General features: G+C 34.3%; 1 protein-coding gene across 2 annotated transcripts in view; it reads left to right on the top strand.

Annotated features, from left to right (window-relative positions):
• capn5a (calpain 5a) overlaps positions 1-11720 on the top strand; it is a 40300-nt gene extending 28580 nt beyond the window's left edge. The window contains exons 8-13 of one of the 2 annotated variants that reach the window (XM_079873960.1): positions 5479-5674; positions 5750-5872; positions 7031-7227; positions 7309-7430; positions 9729-9865; positions 11347-11720. In XM_079873960.1, coding sequence (XP_079730086.1) covers positions 5479-5674; positions 5750-5872; positions 7031-7227; positions 7309-7430; positions 9729-9865; positions 11347-11529 — 958 coding nt within the window. In that variant the 3' untranslated portion in view covers positions 11530-11720. Of the gene's footprint in view, positions 1-5478; positions 5873-7030; positions 7228-7308; positions 7431-9728; positions 9866-11346 lie in introns of both variants that reach the window. The other variant, XM_079873959.1, reaches the window with a different exon arrangement.
• The last annotated feature ends 5087 nt before the right edge of the window (positions 11721-16807 follow it).

Raw genomic sequence — 16807 nt, 5'->3', positions numbered from 1 at the left:
GGCAATTTTTTTTTTTTTTTTTTTTTTTTTTTTTTTTTTCTTGTAAATGATACGCACTGCAAACCCATTGGGTAGGATTAGGGTTGTGGAGTACGTGCGTATTACACGCCATAAAGTGTGTAGCCTATCATACTGTATGCACGCAAAAACTATTTTTGGCGAATAAATGGTAGCCTACGATAAATAAATTTCGTGCTATAGATAAGCACTTTCACGAGAGTCTGGCAGAGTGGATCCTCATTTTCACCTCACAATGACGGTAAGATAATATTTCTTTCTTTTATGATTGTTTGGTAATTTATTGATCTGAATAGAATTTCGACATTAACGCTTGTCCGGGACACGTGCGTGTGTTTTTTAAGGGACAAGTGAAAGAGAATTGTACTTGCCCAACCGGACAAATGCCCTGATTAAAACAATTTTCAATATCAAAAAAATAAAACAAGAAATAACGTACTCGGTTACTAACGTAACCTCAGTTCCCTGAGAGTAGGGAAAGAGTATAGAGAGTAAAAATTAGGGAAAGAAATGCCCTTTATAAAGCTAAAAACAACAGTGATGTAATGAAATATTGACAATTTAAGTTTGAAGGGAGTAAAGCCTTTGTTTAGGCTGGAAATGTAATTTTGACACAAGAAGAACTTTAAGAAGTACTTCAGTGTGATATTTTATCATATTATCATGCTTAACACTGAGAATTTTAATAATTGAAATGTGATGATCATATGCAGATATCTAAATCAGAGAATATCATAGGTTTGGGCGGTTGGCGGGTGGATTATTTATTTTTAACAGCAGTTTCGAGGGACTCAAAGTGCACCAGATTAATGAATTTATCTTTAAAATGTACAAAATTTTCTTCCGGGGGGGCATGCCCCCGGACCCCCCTAGAGGTACCGAGCTCAACCCACAAAAATAGGCTACTGTGGGATACACAGTCGGCTATATGATGTTCTACAAAAAATACACATTTTATTATCTTATTTAATACATAGTCGGGATTTTAGCACCTACGCCTCATTTTGAGCCAGGAAAAACCTGTTAATGCTCAGCTGCAAAAACATTTTCTGTAACACTAAAAGTTAAGTAAATGAAATTATAGTGTTATATGAAATAAATAAATGAAAATATGTATATTATTACGTTTTTTTGGGGGGCAGGGGCGGGGGGGACCCCCCAAGAGCTTTGACACAATTCGAACACTGGTTACAATGTTTACATTGTACAATGACTGGTAGGATACAGTTTTTATTATTGCTTGACAAAAATTTCAAGATTTCAATTCCATTCTTGTGATTTGATTCCGATTTTGATTCAATATTGACTAATTTGGATACATGTTTATTTTAAATTTTATTTAATTATTTCTATTAAAAATAACAAATTAAATTAAATATAATGCAGTTTTTGTTATAATAACAATTATTTAATGACACAAGTAAAAATATAATAAATATGTAATATAGTGCTCAGCAAAATCTCCTCTCTAGCTATTTTTTCTATTCAGTTAACGTGCTATGGTCATTAAATGGCTGTTATATTGACCTCTTTCCGTGGTTGAAAAACACCTATTGGTCGATATTATGTATACTTTCGGTAAGTTGTACTGCATCTTTAAATAAAAAAGTAACAGATGATCGGTTCACGTGCACTTGAACTGAGGCGCTCAGCGATCTGTCACGTCACATTTACAAGCGCCAAACGTATTTTTGTCTGAATTTCGTAATAAAATTGACAGAATCTAAGAGCTGAGAATTAGTTTAATATTAAAAGTACCTCTTTGCTCCGCAATTTTTCTGTGGTGAGAAATTGGATGTGTGGCGTGAGAGCGTGTGAAAAGTGTCAATTGCGTGAGTCTCACGCTCAATGCGTGAGAGTTGGCAGCCCTGTATAAACACTAAAACTGACCATATTCATACAAGAAGATTTGCTGCATGCATAATAACTGGCAAGGGATATCGGACGACCATCACAAGCTCGAACAGTCGAACTTCATTCACCACGTCTAAAAGTAAGACTTTTTAACCTGTTTGTTATAGTTAATTTGACTATCTTTAAATCTAGAGAGAATATTGGTCAAAACAGCATGCCTCTTTATACACAATTATGTTTTCAAATGTAGCTTAATGTTGTCAATATTCAAATGATAATTAATGATGGCATATGTTTTGTATAACATTTGCCACATTTCTTTCCAATCATACTTTAAAGCCAAATATGTCGTTCTTTCCAATGACAAAAAACAACATAGAAAACTGTTAATGTTTTGTCGTGTTTTATGTTTCTCTTAAAGCAGGGTTAGATGTTATCAGGGGTCTGGGGGCAAAATGCCAGCAGAATTGATTATTAATTATGCAGAATTGCATGTTAATATGCACCCAAAATTCAAAATGTGGTGGAAAAATTGCCCTAGTATGAGTTATTTTTATAATTATAACATATGATATTAAAAAATATTTCCAGAATATTGGCGCGATTGCAAATGTGATAATGATTTTATAAAACAGATCAGTAAACAAAGAGTGAATATTGTGATGTGACATTTTCGACATAAAATTCCAAATATTCTCTGTTTTTGCTCTATTTCTCCAATGACAATAGTTCCAAACAAGCCACAGAAAGAGTTATGAGTATTTGTGATTCAGTGACCTAGTTGCTTAGTTCCAGAACGAATCTGCCGTTTTGAACAAATCAGTTGAATGAATGCTTCTATGACTCGCACATTAAGACGGTGATTTGGCGGCACCTATTAGCGGTTTTAACTTCATAATTAAAAATAGCCTATACAACTAATATAAAGGGGATGCCAGTTTGAAGAATGCCATTTGGTGGCATAGGAACCATTATACTTGAATTGTGAATTGTTTAATACCTTTTAATGGTCTTCTGCTATGTTTGAGGCATATTTATTTTTTCATGCTTTAATGTTGGCCTAATTTCAGTTACATTTACATTTTAGGCTATGTAGTTTGAAATTTTATTTATTTTTTATTTTTTAGATTTTTATTGTAGTAAGCACTCAGCTGTATGTGTAAATGCATATTTTAAAAAATGCTGCAAATAAAACCATAGTCCACAGCTTCTGTAGTTTTAACTTATTTTAATATATAAATTCAGTAAAATCATCAAACGTTTGTATGACTTGCCAGTGACTTGTGAGCTACGACTTGACTTGCTTGACATAAAGCAGTGACTTGACTTGACTTGACTTGCTTTTCACAAAATTGACTTGGACTTGCTTGAGACTTGAAGGTTAAGACTTGAGACTTGCTTGTGACTTGCACATGTGTGACTTACTCCCACCTCTGCCAAGTGTACACAACCAGTTACATTTATTAACTCACACTAATACATGCAAAAATATATAACATGAAAGTTTAATTAAACTCTTTGAAAATTGCACACCCTCTCCCAATTGGGACATTTACAAGTTGTTTGTTACAAGTTTAAAATAAAAAACATGATATATGAAAATGAACAAGAACGGAGTTATCTGTTTTTGCAAATGAACTCTATAACAAGAGTTCATTTGCAAAAACAGATAACTCCGTTCTTGTTCATTTTCATATATCATGTTTTTTTTTATATTGTGCATTTGAATATCAATCAAACTGCAGCCATAATAACAAAAAAAAAAATACAGGTAACTTATAAAATTAAAGTTCATTGAAAGTATTTTTTTTATATATATATATATATATATATATATATATATATATATATATATATATATAATATATTTATTTATTTATTTATATATATATATATATATATATATATATATATATATATATATATATATATATATAATATATATATATATATATATATATATACGCAATACAGAGAGCTTTTCCCTCACCACTAACGTGCTGTTTTAGCAAGATTCCGTGAAAAAGTTTCAGCTTTTATTTTCCTAGGTTCAGAGAAGATATCACGGGTTCATCAAGTTCGCTGAAATCCATCCTCGATCACTTTTAGTCAGCTTTGTCGAAACTCCTCTCAGCTAGCGCGTCTTTTCTAAGTGACAAGAAAGCGAATACTGCGCACTGATTCGCTAAAACAGACTTTTCGGGGCTTGTCGTTTCTGCTGTAAAACATGAACTCGCGATGCCTTGACAGTGGAAAATATGGCTTTTGTGACAAAGGGTTCAGTCAATCTTGTCAGGCGTCTATTTCAGCGGAGAAAAGTTAAGTGAGGATGTGGAGTGTGTCAAAATAAAGGTAGGCTACCGTATAACGATATTTTATGTGTGGTATCGATGCATCGTAGCCTATCGTTAGACGTTTGATAGATGCATCGATCCATATAAATTATCAATCCCCCCTCAATTTTAGCCATTATAAGCATTCAGCATTACAGTATAATTAAAAGCTATCAATTTTAACATTTTATTAGGCTTTTAAAATATATAACAACTTTTAACGTTTTTAACCCTGTATAATAAATGTCACATTTACCTGTGCCCTTCAGTATATCAGGGCTCAAGTTTTTTTCTGTTGACCCAGTCAGACTGGTTCAGATTTTGATTTGCGCTTGTTTTCATTGTTTTTGAGCCATATAACCTTGTAAACAGTGCTTTAAGATTTTCAGGTAGGTCTAACAGAAAGGATATATACAGAAATTGCATAAAGTTATCAAACACTTAACAATTTTTTATGCATAAATTATAAATTAAATATAGGTTAATCCTTATTAAAGCTACAAAAGTTATTCAGCCAAGAGCAGTGAGTAATTTTCTCTTTTTCCTTTGTTCTTTGATTGTCCTAAATGACAGACAGAAGTGGGTTTATTAGGCTGCTGTCACTTTAAGATCTGACGCACATGACTCTGTCTGATCTGATACGCATCCCATTTTCTCACTTTACGTTCATTAAAGACTTCATTCAGCTAATTTAAGACTGTGCTTATAAGGATACTTGACATAATGGGCATTTTTTTGTGTGTTTTTGTCCGTTCAAGCGCTGTCTGAAGCTGCTTTCTGTGCTCACGAGTGTGTGTCACACAGACAGGAGATTCTCAGACGCGCGCCAGTACTGCACTGCCTTCTCTTTTGTGTCTTATCATGCTTGAATGATTTAAAAGCATTTGCACGAATAAGAGCGTGATCATATAATGCAACGCTAGCCAAAGGATAACAGATGCTGCGTTCATTGCGTTACATTTTTTTTTACACTATTTTTTTTTATTGTTCATGTAATTAACATGTTAATTTAGCCTAAATTAAATTCATTTTATTTCCAAAATAGATAAGTTGATATTTTCTGTGGTAATCAACCGCATACTGTACTGCATAGTGTTTAACTTTCATTTAAAGCTGAATTTTATGGATGTAAAGTATGCAATCAAGCCTTTTATTTTAGAATCAACTCGTGGACTCAAACTGAAACTCCTCAAAACTCTTCAGTACTGTCATTGTCTTGTTATTGATGGTCTTTTTTTATTGTACTGCTGTGTCGTAATCTTTCCTCTCTCAGGATGGATTTTGATGATTTCTGTAAGCATTTCACAGACCTGATTCTGTGCCGCTTGATTAATACGTCTTACTTGAGCATCCACAAGACCTGGGATGAGGAAGTGATGCGAGGCTCCTGGTGTCGCCACGACGACCCTTTAAGGAACCGATCTGGAGGCTGCGTTAACCACAAAGCCACGTTCCTCCAGAACCCACAGGTGCGACACTCATTCATAAGTGCGTGTTGTGGTGTAGATGTGTCGTGTACTGAAGAGCGTCACTGTGTTTTTCAGTACGTGTTTGACGTGACGAAGCCAGAGGATGAAGTTTTGATCTGCCTACAGCAGCAGGACAAGAGAACTCAATCCAAAGAAGGGAAAGGAGAGAACATGGCCATCGGCTTTGATATCCAAAAAGTATGTCAAGTCCCCTTTATTTGTATAGCACTTTAAATACACATTATTTCAAAGCAGCTTCATAAGTCATAAACCAGAAAAGATCAGAATTAATGGCAAATTCAAAATCTGCCATAAAGCAACTCTAAAAAGACATTAGTGTCATCATTCAAGTTGAGTCAGTGCAATGTTGAATCTATTCAGTTCAATAACATTGTAAAGTTCATCAATTATGAAACGAGTTCAATTCAGCTATAAGCAGCTCTACAGAAGACAATGTCATTATTCGACTCGAGTCTGTTCAATAGCTATTTTATGCACATTTTGGGATATTGCATAAAAAACGCTGGATAGAAACACCAATATGCGCATACATTTTAAAAATGTGCATAAATGAATGTAATGGAAACACAATTACTGAATAAATCCCTCGATGCGCAACATACTCAAAGGACTCAACAGAGGATGTGATTGGATAACTAGACTTATTAGCGGACCAATCGCATCGCAAAGCATCTCAAATGTTGGTTGGTTGGTCGTTCTGAAATGCATGAGTCAGTCTGTCATCAAAATGATTTGGTATAATGACTTCCCAGAAGCCTCTCACATGATTGCATTCCCAAAAACCAGGCATCCAACCGCAAGATAACGTGACAGAGATTATTGCATTGCATTATTGACAGAGACACAAATAATTAATGATGTACACACACTGTACACAGTGGCTTTCCCAACTGCAGCAACTTAAAAACATTTATTACAGATATTTTGTGTCAATTTCCAAGGAAGTGACGTTTTTTGTTCTCTTTAACACATTTGATGGAAACGGTGCTTTATTCACAAATGTTTTATGCAATATTCTAATTTTGCACACGTTAAATTGGCAACTTTGGATGTAAACAATGTTCGATTCAGTTCAATAACAGTGCTGATATTGCAAAATTAGTGTCATTATTCAGCTCAGTTCAGTTTTCAAAGTTTTGTTCTCGCCCAAAAGTGTCAGTGCAGTTAAATCGATAATTTTACTGAATTCGAAGTGTCTTTAACAACTTTAACTAAGCAAGCCGAAAGGTGACATTGGCAAGGAACCCAAACTCCATCAGGTGACAGAAATGGGGAAAAAACATTGGGAGTATGCACACATGCACACCTGTTTGAGCGAGATGTGTTCTCTGATAGGTGGAGCTCAACCGGACGTACCGCATGCACAGCATTCAGAAAACAGTGGGCAGCTCCATCTACATTAACTCCCGCAGCGTCTTTCTGCGCAAGGACCTGAAGGAGGGCCGCTATGTCATCATTCCCACAACCTTTGAACCCAACCTGCAGGGAGACTTCCTGTTGCGTATCTTCACGGATGTACCTTCCGCCTGCAAGTAATACGTAATATATTGGACATTATTTTCTTTTTTCATTATGAATAATGAATGCATCGATGAAGATTGTGTGGTTTTAAGGGAGCTGACAGAAGACGAGCCGCCCCAGACGTGTTGGACGGGGTGTTGTGGGTATCCAAAGCTGGTCACACAGGTGCACGTCCACAGAGCAGACGGACTCAAGGCTCAGGACGCAGATGGATGTAAGTCATGTCATGTTCTCTCTGTTTTTTTTACACAATACACCTTATAGAAATGCTCTGGATAACAGTGTCTTCGTAACGAGATCAACTATGATAGTTCTGAACAAATCAAGCATGTTCATGATACATGTAAGAACAACTAAGTTGTATAAAATGGGGGAAAAAAAGTCTAGTTCAAAATGCATGTGCCAAGTTTTTAGGAGTATGGTATTTTTTTTATTATTCATATTTGTTATTATATGCACTTGACATTTTTACATATTAAAAAAAAAAAAAAGGCTTGTAAATGATCTTTGCTTTTGAAATTCTTTTGAAACATTTACAGGGCTGCCAACTCTCACGCATTGAGCGTGAGACACACGCAATTGACACTTTTCACACGCTCTCACGCCACACATTCATTTTCTCACGCACAGAAAAATTGCGGAGCAAAGAGATAAAAATGCGTTTGGCGCTTGTAAATGTGACGTGATAGATCGCTGAGCGCCTCAGTTCAAGTGCACGTGAACCGATCATCTGTTACTTTTTTATTTAAAGATGCAGTACAACTTACCGAAAGTATACATAATATCGACTAATTAGTGTTTTTCAACCACGAAAGAGGTCAATATAACAGCAGGAGAACAATTATGTCACATAACGTTACGTTTCAGGAAAGCCATTTAATGACCATAGCATGTTAAATGAATAGAAAAAAATAGCTAGAGAGGACATTTTGCTGAGCACTATATTACATATTTATTATGTTTTTACTTATGTAAAGCGTTTAAAATAAACCAGAACTGCACGCATATTTAAATGTAATAATTTTTGTATGTAAAAGTGTAATTTAATGTAAAAGTTTTTTTTATGCCAGAGTTGAAAGCTCCATTCTAATATGTATAATTTAGGTAGGTATTTGAATGTCTATAAGTGACATATTGTGGTAGTTTTATTCTGAGTAGTAGTTTTATTTTTTGTTTTTATTTTTTATTTTGTTTAGAAAAGCCTTTCTAGGGACCTGAGATGCAAATTAGCTTTTGCTATATTCTCTATGTGCAATACATATGTTCCAGTTTTGACTGGGATCATGTTTTTTTGTACTGTCCCTATACAAATAAAGTTATAAATAAAAAAATTAATATGTCATTAAATAATTGTTATTATAACAAAAACTGCATTATATTTAATTTAATTTGTTATTTTTAACCTTTAATAATACCAGCAGATTGGGCCCTCTATGTTTACAGCATTAGGTGAGATTATTTTTTTAAATAAAATTTAAAATAAACATGTATCCAAATTAGTCAATATTGAATCAAAATCGGAATCAAATCACAAGAATGGAATTGAAATCTTGAAATTTTTGTCAAGCAATAATAAAAACTGTATCCTACCAGTCATTGTACAATGTAAACATGTTGTCACTAAACTTCATAAAATTCTATTTAGTTACCAAATATTTTGACAATCACAAAATCACCAATCACACCCCCCCCCCCCCCATCCAAAAAAAATCTCACTCCAAGCTAAACTCAAAAGTTGGCAGCCCTGCATTTACAACCATTTTTAAACAACTCTAAAATATTGTGTTAAAACTACCAAGTAAAATAATCAAAAAAATTCTAATAACTGAAATGAATGTCACTGTACACTAGTCTAGCATTCAAATGTTTGGGGTCTGTAAGATGTTTTAATGTTTTTTTAAAAGAAGTCTCTTATGCTCATCAAGCCTGCATTTATTTGATAAAAATACAATAAAAACTGTAATATTGTGAAATATTATTTAAATAACTGTTTTCTATGTGATTTATATTTTCAGTTGTAATTTATTTGGGATGCAAAGCTGAATTTTTAGCATCATTTCTCCAGTCTTCATATTTTTTGTGGAAGCTGTGATATTTCTGAATTCTTCTTCTTTCAAAAAACATTTGAATAGAAGTGTACTTGCTTTAATCTATCAAATTTATATTATTATAATTACTTTTATTGTATTTATGCGATTTTTAATCGAACAAATCTTGAGATACCATAAAAGATCAAATTATCTGATATTTTAAGAAACTTTGAGACAGTCATAAGACTACAGCCTGTGTTCTCTGTGATGTCATTTCCTATTTCAGGATTTGCATGTCACATGACAACTCAATGCCAAACTACTTATTACTACTATATTTCTTTGAAAAATGTTTAGCTTTTAATAAGACAGTTACCAACATGTGTATAATTGAAAATAAGTGCATTCAGATCTTGTCTTTGTGAGTAAATTGACCCAGTAGTTTGATGTTTTTGAATGGCTGAGTTTTCCTGTTGTTTCAGCGTCTGATCCGTACGTCATCATCAGCTGTGAGGGAGAGAAGGTTCGTTCTACGGTGCACAAAGACACACAGAGCCCAGACTTTGACGTGAAGGCTGTTTTCTACAGGAAGAAGCCGAAAGAGCCGATCTGCATTCAGGTGACACTCTTTTAGGAATCAGTTGTAGCTGTTTCCATCCACAAAATTCCATTGTGTAAAATTGGAATATCGCATAAAACATTTGCAAATAAAGCACCGTTTCCATCACATCTGTTTAAGAGAACAAAACTTCTTGGGAAATCGAAGCAAAATATCTAATAAAAATGGAAGTTGCAGCAATCGGGAAAGCCACTGTGGCTTTTTTCCCCTATACATCATAAATACGCAATAAATGCTATAGGGCTGGTCCGAACACCATTTTTTGAGGAGGGAAATAAAAAAATTATAATAAACGAGGCTCAAATATCCATTTTGTAACAGACACGCGTGTTTATTTGAGCACTTCCGTCAATGAAACAATTAACACACTAAAGCATGTAAAGCATTGAAATAAATATCAATAAATAATGGTAACTTAAATAATATAATAAAGTTAAATATTTAAAAAAGCTTAAATGTATAGGCTCATGCACAACTCTTTCGTCATGAATCAAAATGTTTCCATGGCTGCGATGTAACATTGCTAACCTATTCTTTATTTTGTAAACAAAGCTTTGTGCTTCACTCGTGTCATAATATTCATGTAAAACAGTTAAACAGCATGCACATACAAAAAAAATGGTGCTACTCGGCCACTGCAGTGGTGCGGTTGTCAACTTTACCGGCACAGCCCTAAATAACGAAAAAGGCTTATACGTTTTGTTTCTATTATTCTATTTTCCACAGTTTCAAAGCAATGCAGCTTAACCCAAAATACAAGCTCATGCACATTCTCTAGACAGAGAATACTCCAGTTGTAGGGAACACTTTAGTAGGCTAAGAAGCAGCAAATATATTTATTAAGTATAACGAGGTTGGGTTCCTTCAGCTGTCCATCCTTATAAAGATGGCTAGGCTATATAAGATAATTGTAAAAAGAGTATTGTATTTCACCAGATTTTATAGTGTAAATATTGAAGCGCAAATAAAAACCGTTTCGAGGGGGATGCCAGGTGTGTGAAAAAAACCAACAAATAAAAAAACGAATATTCAAATCCCAAAATTGAAAATCAAATACCAACCCACTGAACGAATATTCGGGTCCAGCCCTAAAATGCTCTCATGTTATATTGTTTACATGCTTGGTGTTTGGGTATGCAATCGTGTAAGACCATTCTGGGTATTTGAATGCGTATCAAGGGATTTATTCGGTAATCATGTTTCCATTATGCGCATGTCGTCTTATTGTATAAAAAAATGATCTGCCTCAATTGAGCCCATATATTTTTTATCTGCATTTTTACAACTTATTTGCATCTTGCCGTTTCTATCCAGCGTTTGTGATATCCCAAAATTCACATAAAAATAGATGGATGGAAACATAACTATTGTCTATTGTCTAACTATTGTCATAACTATTGTCATGATGAATGGAGTTTCCCTCCTCTGTAATCTGCCTGTTATTCTCAAGTCTTTGTTTACCTTTCTGTTGTGTCTGTCAGATCTACAACAAGAACCTTCTGAAGGACTCGTTCATGGGTCAGGCGACCTTGAGCGGTGACCTGTCTGACCTGCAGCAGCTTCACACACTTCACCTGCGGGACAAAGGAAACCGGCAGAACAATGACCTCCCGGGTCTCGTCTCGGTGAGCCTCAGTACCAGCGATGTCCTGACCAACATCTGACCTCACTCACGGTCAAGCTGTTCCTGTGGTACTTTATCTGGTGTATTACACATGTATTTACAGTCATTTTTTTCTTTTGAGAATGTTTCTTGGAAGGAAAATATACTTGTTTACAAGCACTTTTTACACCTTAAAGCTGTCATTTCCTGGTATTAGGTGCTTCCTATTGTGTTTGTCTTGGAAATATATATATATATATATATATATATATATATATATATATATATATATATATATATATATATCTCAGATATTATAGGACATGCATCCATCACTATATGAAATAGCATGCTGTATATGCATTTATCTAATTCCTCTCTCCACTATTCAGGTAAGGTAGTGTAGATATGTAGTAATGAATTTCAGTTTCATATTTGTATAACATAATTTGGCCAAACAATCAGTAATGGAAGGTAAAGGACTTTTTTCTGTTTAATCTCTGTTTACACTAAATATGTAGGGCATTCCTTTTTATGTATTTCTCTCTTTTAAATATTTGTCATAATCTAGTTTTGATTTTTTATGAACCTGTGCCAAGTTTGTCATGCTTTTGTGAAATGAAACATTTCTCCAAATTATGTTTTATCAGGTGTTTTTTACCAGAATCCAGGATTCCTTTGTTTAACATGGTCTTCGAAGTGAAGGTATCAGACAGACATGTGAAAATGTCCCTGTTTAAGGAACAGCTAATGTATAATACATACAAATCTGTTTGAGAGCCATACAGCTGTTCTATATAATTTTAAACATTAAATATAAATATTCTACTATAAATATTGTTTACTATGATATGTTATCCACCCCTTGAGAGGTTATCTACGCAGTGTAAAGACCAATTATAGCCACCAGGTGTCAGTATGTCATCAGAAAGTGAGAAGCACGTCACTCAGGTTGTGTTTTTTTTTTATTATTAATTGTGTTTCAAATGGTAACATGCAAAACTAATGTACTTGTGTTTTTATATATATATATATATATATATATATATATATATATATATATATATATACACATTTATTATACATTATATAAATATTTAGATTTGGTCATTTTCTACCTCTTCACACACTAATGATAATACTAGTCATAAACAAACTTCAAAAACTAAATAATGTCATCATCAAGCCAAATTCAAATATTATCCTCTGTTCTTTTTTTTTTCTTTGATACAAAATGCCAAGACACTTTTTACATCTGTGCCATTTTACAATCACTATGAATTATTTTCATTTCATGTCTTAAGTTTTACAATTTCTTTCCATGCAGTGCCTGTTGTTGTTTACAGATGAATAGATGTGCCTTATCAGAATGGGTAAAATAGCCAAAGAAAGCTTTATCATATTCTGTGAAAATTTTTGTTGATCTTTGTTTTTTTGTATATTTTGACTGATTTTCTCACTATTTCACAAAATGAAATAAAGTTTAATTGAATGTTCAGTTATTTGCCTGTAATTCTTTTTCTTGCACAAGTTTTGAACAGGGTTCCCATGATCATGTAAGACTTGGATATATATATATATAATACTTTCAGCTATTTGCAATGAACAAATCTAACAAAAGTAATTGAAATAGCTGTGGTTTCCCCAAATTCAACTGAAAATGCAACTTTTAATCACTTCTGCAGTCTCAAAATTATTCAACCCCTTCATTGCAAGCATCTTTAGTACTTAGTAGAACACCCTTTTACTGTTATGATCTGCTGCAAACGAGATGTATAATCAGACACCAGGCACCGTTTCTGAGGAATCTTAGCCCATTCCTCATGAGCAATGCCTCCAGTTCAATAATATTCTTGGGTTTGCGGGCTGCAACCACCTTCTTCAAATACCACCAGAGATTTTCTATGGGGTTCGAGTCAGGTGACTGTGATGGCCACTGTAGAATCTTCCAGGACTTCTTCTGAAACCAAGCCTTGGTGGAATTTGAGGTATGTTTGGGATCATTGTCCTGTTGGAAGGTTCAATGACGCCCGAGCTTCAGCTTCCATACTGATGGCATGATGTTTTCTCCTAGGATTTCCTGATGCTTCAATGAATCCATCTTGTCTTCCACATGCTGCAGGTTTCCAGTGCCAGAGGATCATTGAGCCCCCAACATGCTTAACTGTAGGCAGAGTGTTCTTTTCAGCATATGCTTCATTCTTCTTCCTCCAGATATAAAGCTCATTCAGGCCGAGAAGTTCCAGTTTTGTTTCATCGCTCCACAGAACAGAATCCCCAAACTTCTGTGGCTTATTTATATGATTTTGAGCAAATTTGAGCCGACTTTACTTGTGCTTTTTGGTGGTGTACGTCTTGGAGTTCTGGCATGTGTTTAGTATTTTCTGCCCCGTCCAGGTAGTGTAACCACTTTTCTTTTAACTTTGAATTTGCGAACTATGCTTCCAATGGTGTCTCTAGGAACATTTAGTGCCTTTGCTATCTTTTTGTATCCTGCTCATTGTTTGTGAAGGGCGATGATATCTTCTCTTAACTTTTTGGACCATTCTTTTGTACCATATTTCTAACATGCAGTCAAACGTGATACTCATCAAACCCAGCCAGTTCAGATATTTCATGTGTTCTAGCTCCAGCACACCTGGTGCAACTAATGAAGCCCTTGATAAGTTGCATCAGTTGTGCTTTAGACAACATTTGTTTTGCAGATTAGTGCTGTTGTGAGGAATTCTATTCAAGGGATTAAATAATTTTGAGACTCCAGAAGTCATTAAAAGTTGCATTTTCAGTTGAATTTGGGGACACCACTTGAAAATTTTGTTGTGTTGAGCTTATTGTTTATTGCAAACAGCTGAAAGTCTATATATATATATATATATATATATATATATATATATATACACAGTGCTATGCATAAGTTTAGACACCCATGCTAAAGTTGACTAAAAAGAGGAATAAAAAATCATCTTTTGGAAATTGAACTTAATGCCTTAATTAAAAAAATTAGGAAAAATCCAACCTTTAAGGACACCAATTTTCTTTGTGAATGAATAATGTATCGTAAATAAATAAATGTTCTTCCTTAAAATACAGGGTGCATAAGTTTGGACACCCCTATGTTAAATTCCCATAGAGGCAGGCAGATTTTTATTTTTAAGTATTTTTTTTTTATTTTTTTTTTAGGATACTATGCATCCTGATAAAGTTCCCTTGGCCTTTGGAATTAAAATAGCCCCACATCATCACATAGCCTTCACCATACCTAGAGATTGGCATGGTTTTATTTCAGTTAGCCTAATAGCTGGTTTGATTTGCATTGAGAGATGATCTTATGGAAAGTACTCCATGCCAATCTCTAGGTATGGTGAAGGCTATGTGATGATGTGGGGCTATTTTAATTCCAGAGGCCAAGGGAACTTTATCAGGATGCATAGTATCCTGGATCCATGAAGTAAGTCCTCCTGGGACTTCTTCCATGCAGCTCACTTTTGCTCAAAAAGCGATGGATGGTGCGATCAGAAACTGATGTACCTTCACCTTGGAGTTCAGCTTCTCTTTGGTTCTTTTTCTACTATTCGCACTATTCTACTATCCTTCTGTTCAGTCTGCGGTCGATTTTCCTCTTGCGGCCGCGCCCAGTGAGGTTGGCTACAGTTCCATGGACCTTAAACTTCTTAATAATATTTGCAACTGTTGTCACAGGAACATCAAGCTGCTTGGAGATGGTCTTGTAGCCTTTACCTTTACCATGCTTGTCTATTATTTTCTTTCTGAGCTCCTCAGACAACTCTATCCTTTGCTTTCTCTGGTCCATGTTCAGTGTGGTGCTATTTAAATAAGCTGAATGACTTATTACAAGATTGGAGACATGTATAATACTTATTAAATAAACAAATTAATTTGAAATATCACTATAATGCAATTATTTATTATCTTTTCTAAGGGGTACCAACAAATGTGTCCAGGCCATTTTAGAATGTCTTTGTAGAATAAGCAATAATTCATCTCTTTTCAAGAGGAATGAAGCATTATTTCAATGAGCTGTAAGGGTACCAACAAATTTGAGCACGTCTGTATGTATGTATATGTATGTATATGTAAATATATATGTATGTATATATGTATATATGTATTAGAGCTGTCAAACGATTAATCGCGATTAATCGCATACAAAATAAAAGTTTGTTTTTACATAATATATGTGTGTGTACGGTGTATAATTATTTTCTATATTTAAATACACACACATGCATGTATATATTTAATAAATATTTGCATGTATATACTGTGTATATATATTTATATTATATATAATTTATATTATATATAAATATTTTATATATAAATAACAAATTTTTCTTAAATATATATGCATGTGTGTGTATTTATATATAGAAAATAATTATACTCCATATACACACACATATATTATGTAAACACAAACTTTTATTTTGGATGCGATTAATCGCGATTAATCGTTTGACAGCCACAGAAACTGACGTATTTTTAAATGTGTGTGTGTGTGTATATGTATATATACATATATACAGTATGTGTATTTATTTATTTATTTTTAAATTCACCACAACCTAACTTAATAATTTGTACTGTTTAGTAAGCATATACACTTGAAATCCAGTCAAAAGTTTGGAATAATTAAGATATTCTGAATGATTTCTGAAGGATCATGTGACACTGAACACTGGATAAATTATGCTGAATTTTCAGCTTTGCTTCACAGGAATAAATGACAGTTATTTTAAATTGTATTTACAGTATTTTTGATTAAATAAATGTTATTTTTATAACTCCTTTTTAAGAAAGTAATGAATATGGCAGACTTGAGGAAAAATGCATGCACATCTCTGTATATTGTAGCCTACCACAACCGACTTATGTTATGAGAGGCATCCTAGAGAATCTACTTGTCATCTCCAGGTTTCACTGCAGTAAAACTTCAGATCTCAAATCAAACGGCCCGGAAAGCAGTGACCTTTTCATCAATAATACAGTTAGGCCTACTTGTAAAATACTGGCTGTTCATTTACATTGAGAGTTTGATTGTTGGACGTCTTTTTATTTAGTGTATCTCTTGCATGTTTAGAGAATGTTTCGTATTGCGTGTCTCTGTGTGTGTGCGTGTCTAACTTCTCGTGACTCGTGAGCCTCCTGCTCCCTCCTGTCACTCATTCTGTGTCTGTCCTGACTCCTCCCTCCCCGTGAAGGATCAGTGACCATGAAGGAGAGGACTGGAGAGTGTCGCTATCCCCATAGTCATCCTCATACAGCAGTGGAGGCAGGTGTCACACTCCGAAGACGACACACAGGCCTGTGCTCTTCAT

This window comes from Squalius cephalus (assembly GCF_949319135.1).
Source record: "Squalius cephalus genome assembly, chromosome: 6".
NCBI lineage: Eukaryota > Metazoa > Chordata > Actinopteri > Cypriniformes > Leuciscidae > Squalius > Squalius cephalus.
This window is presented reverse-complemented; position numbering and strand designations above follow the sequence as displayed.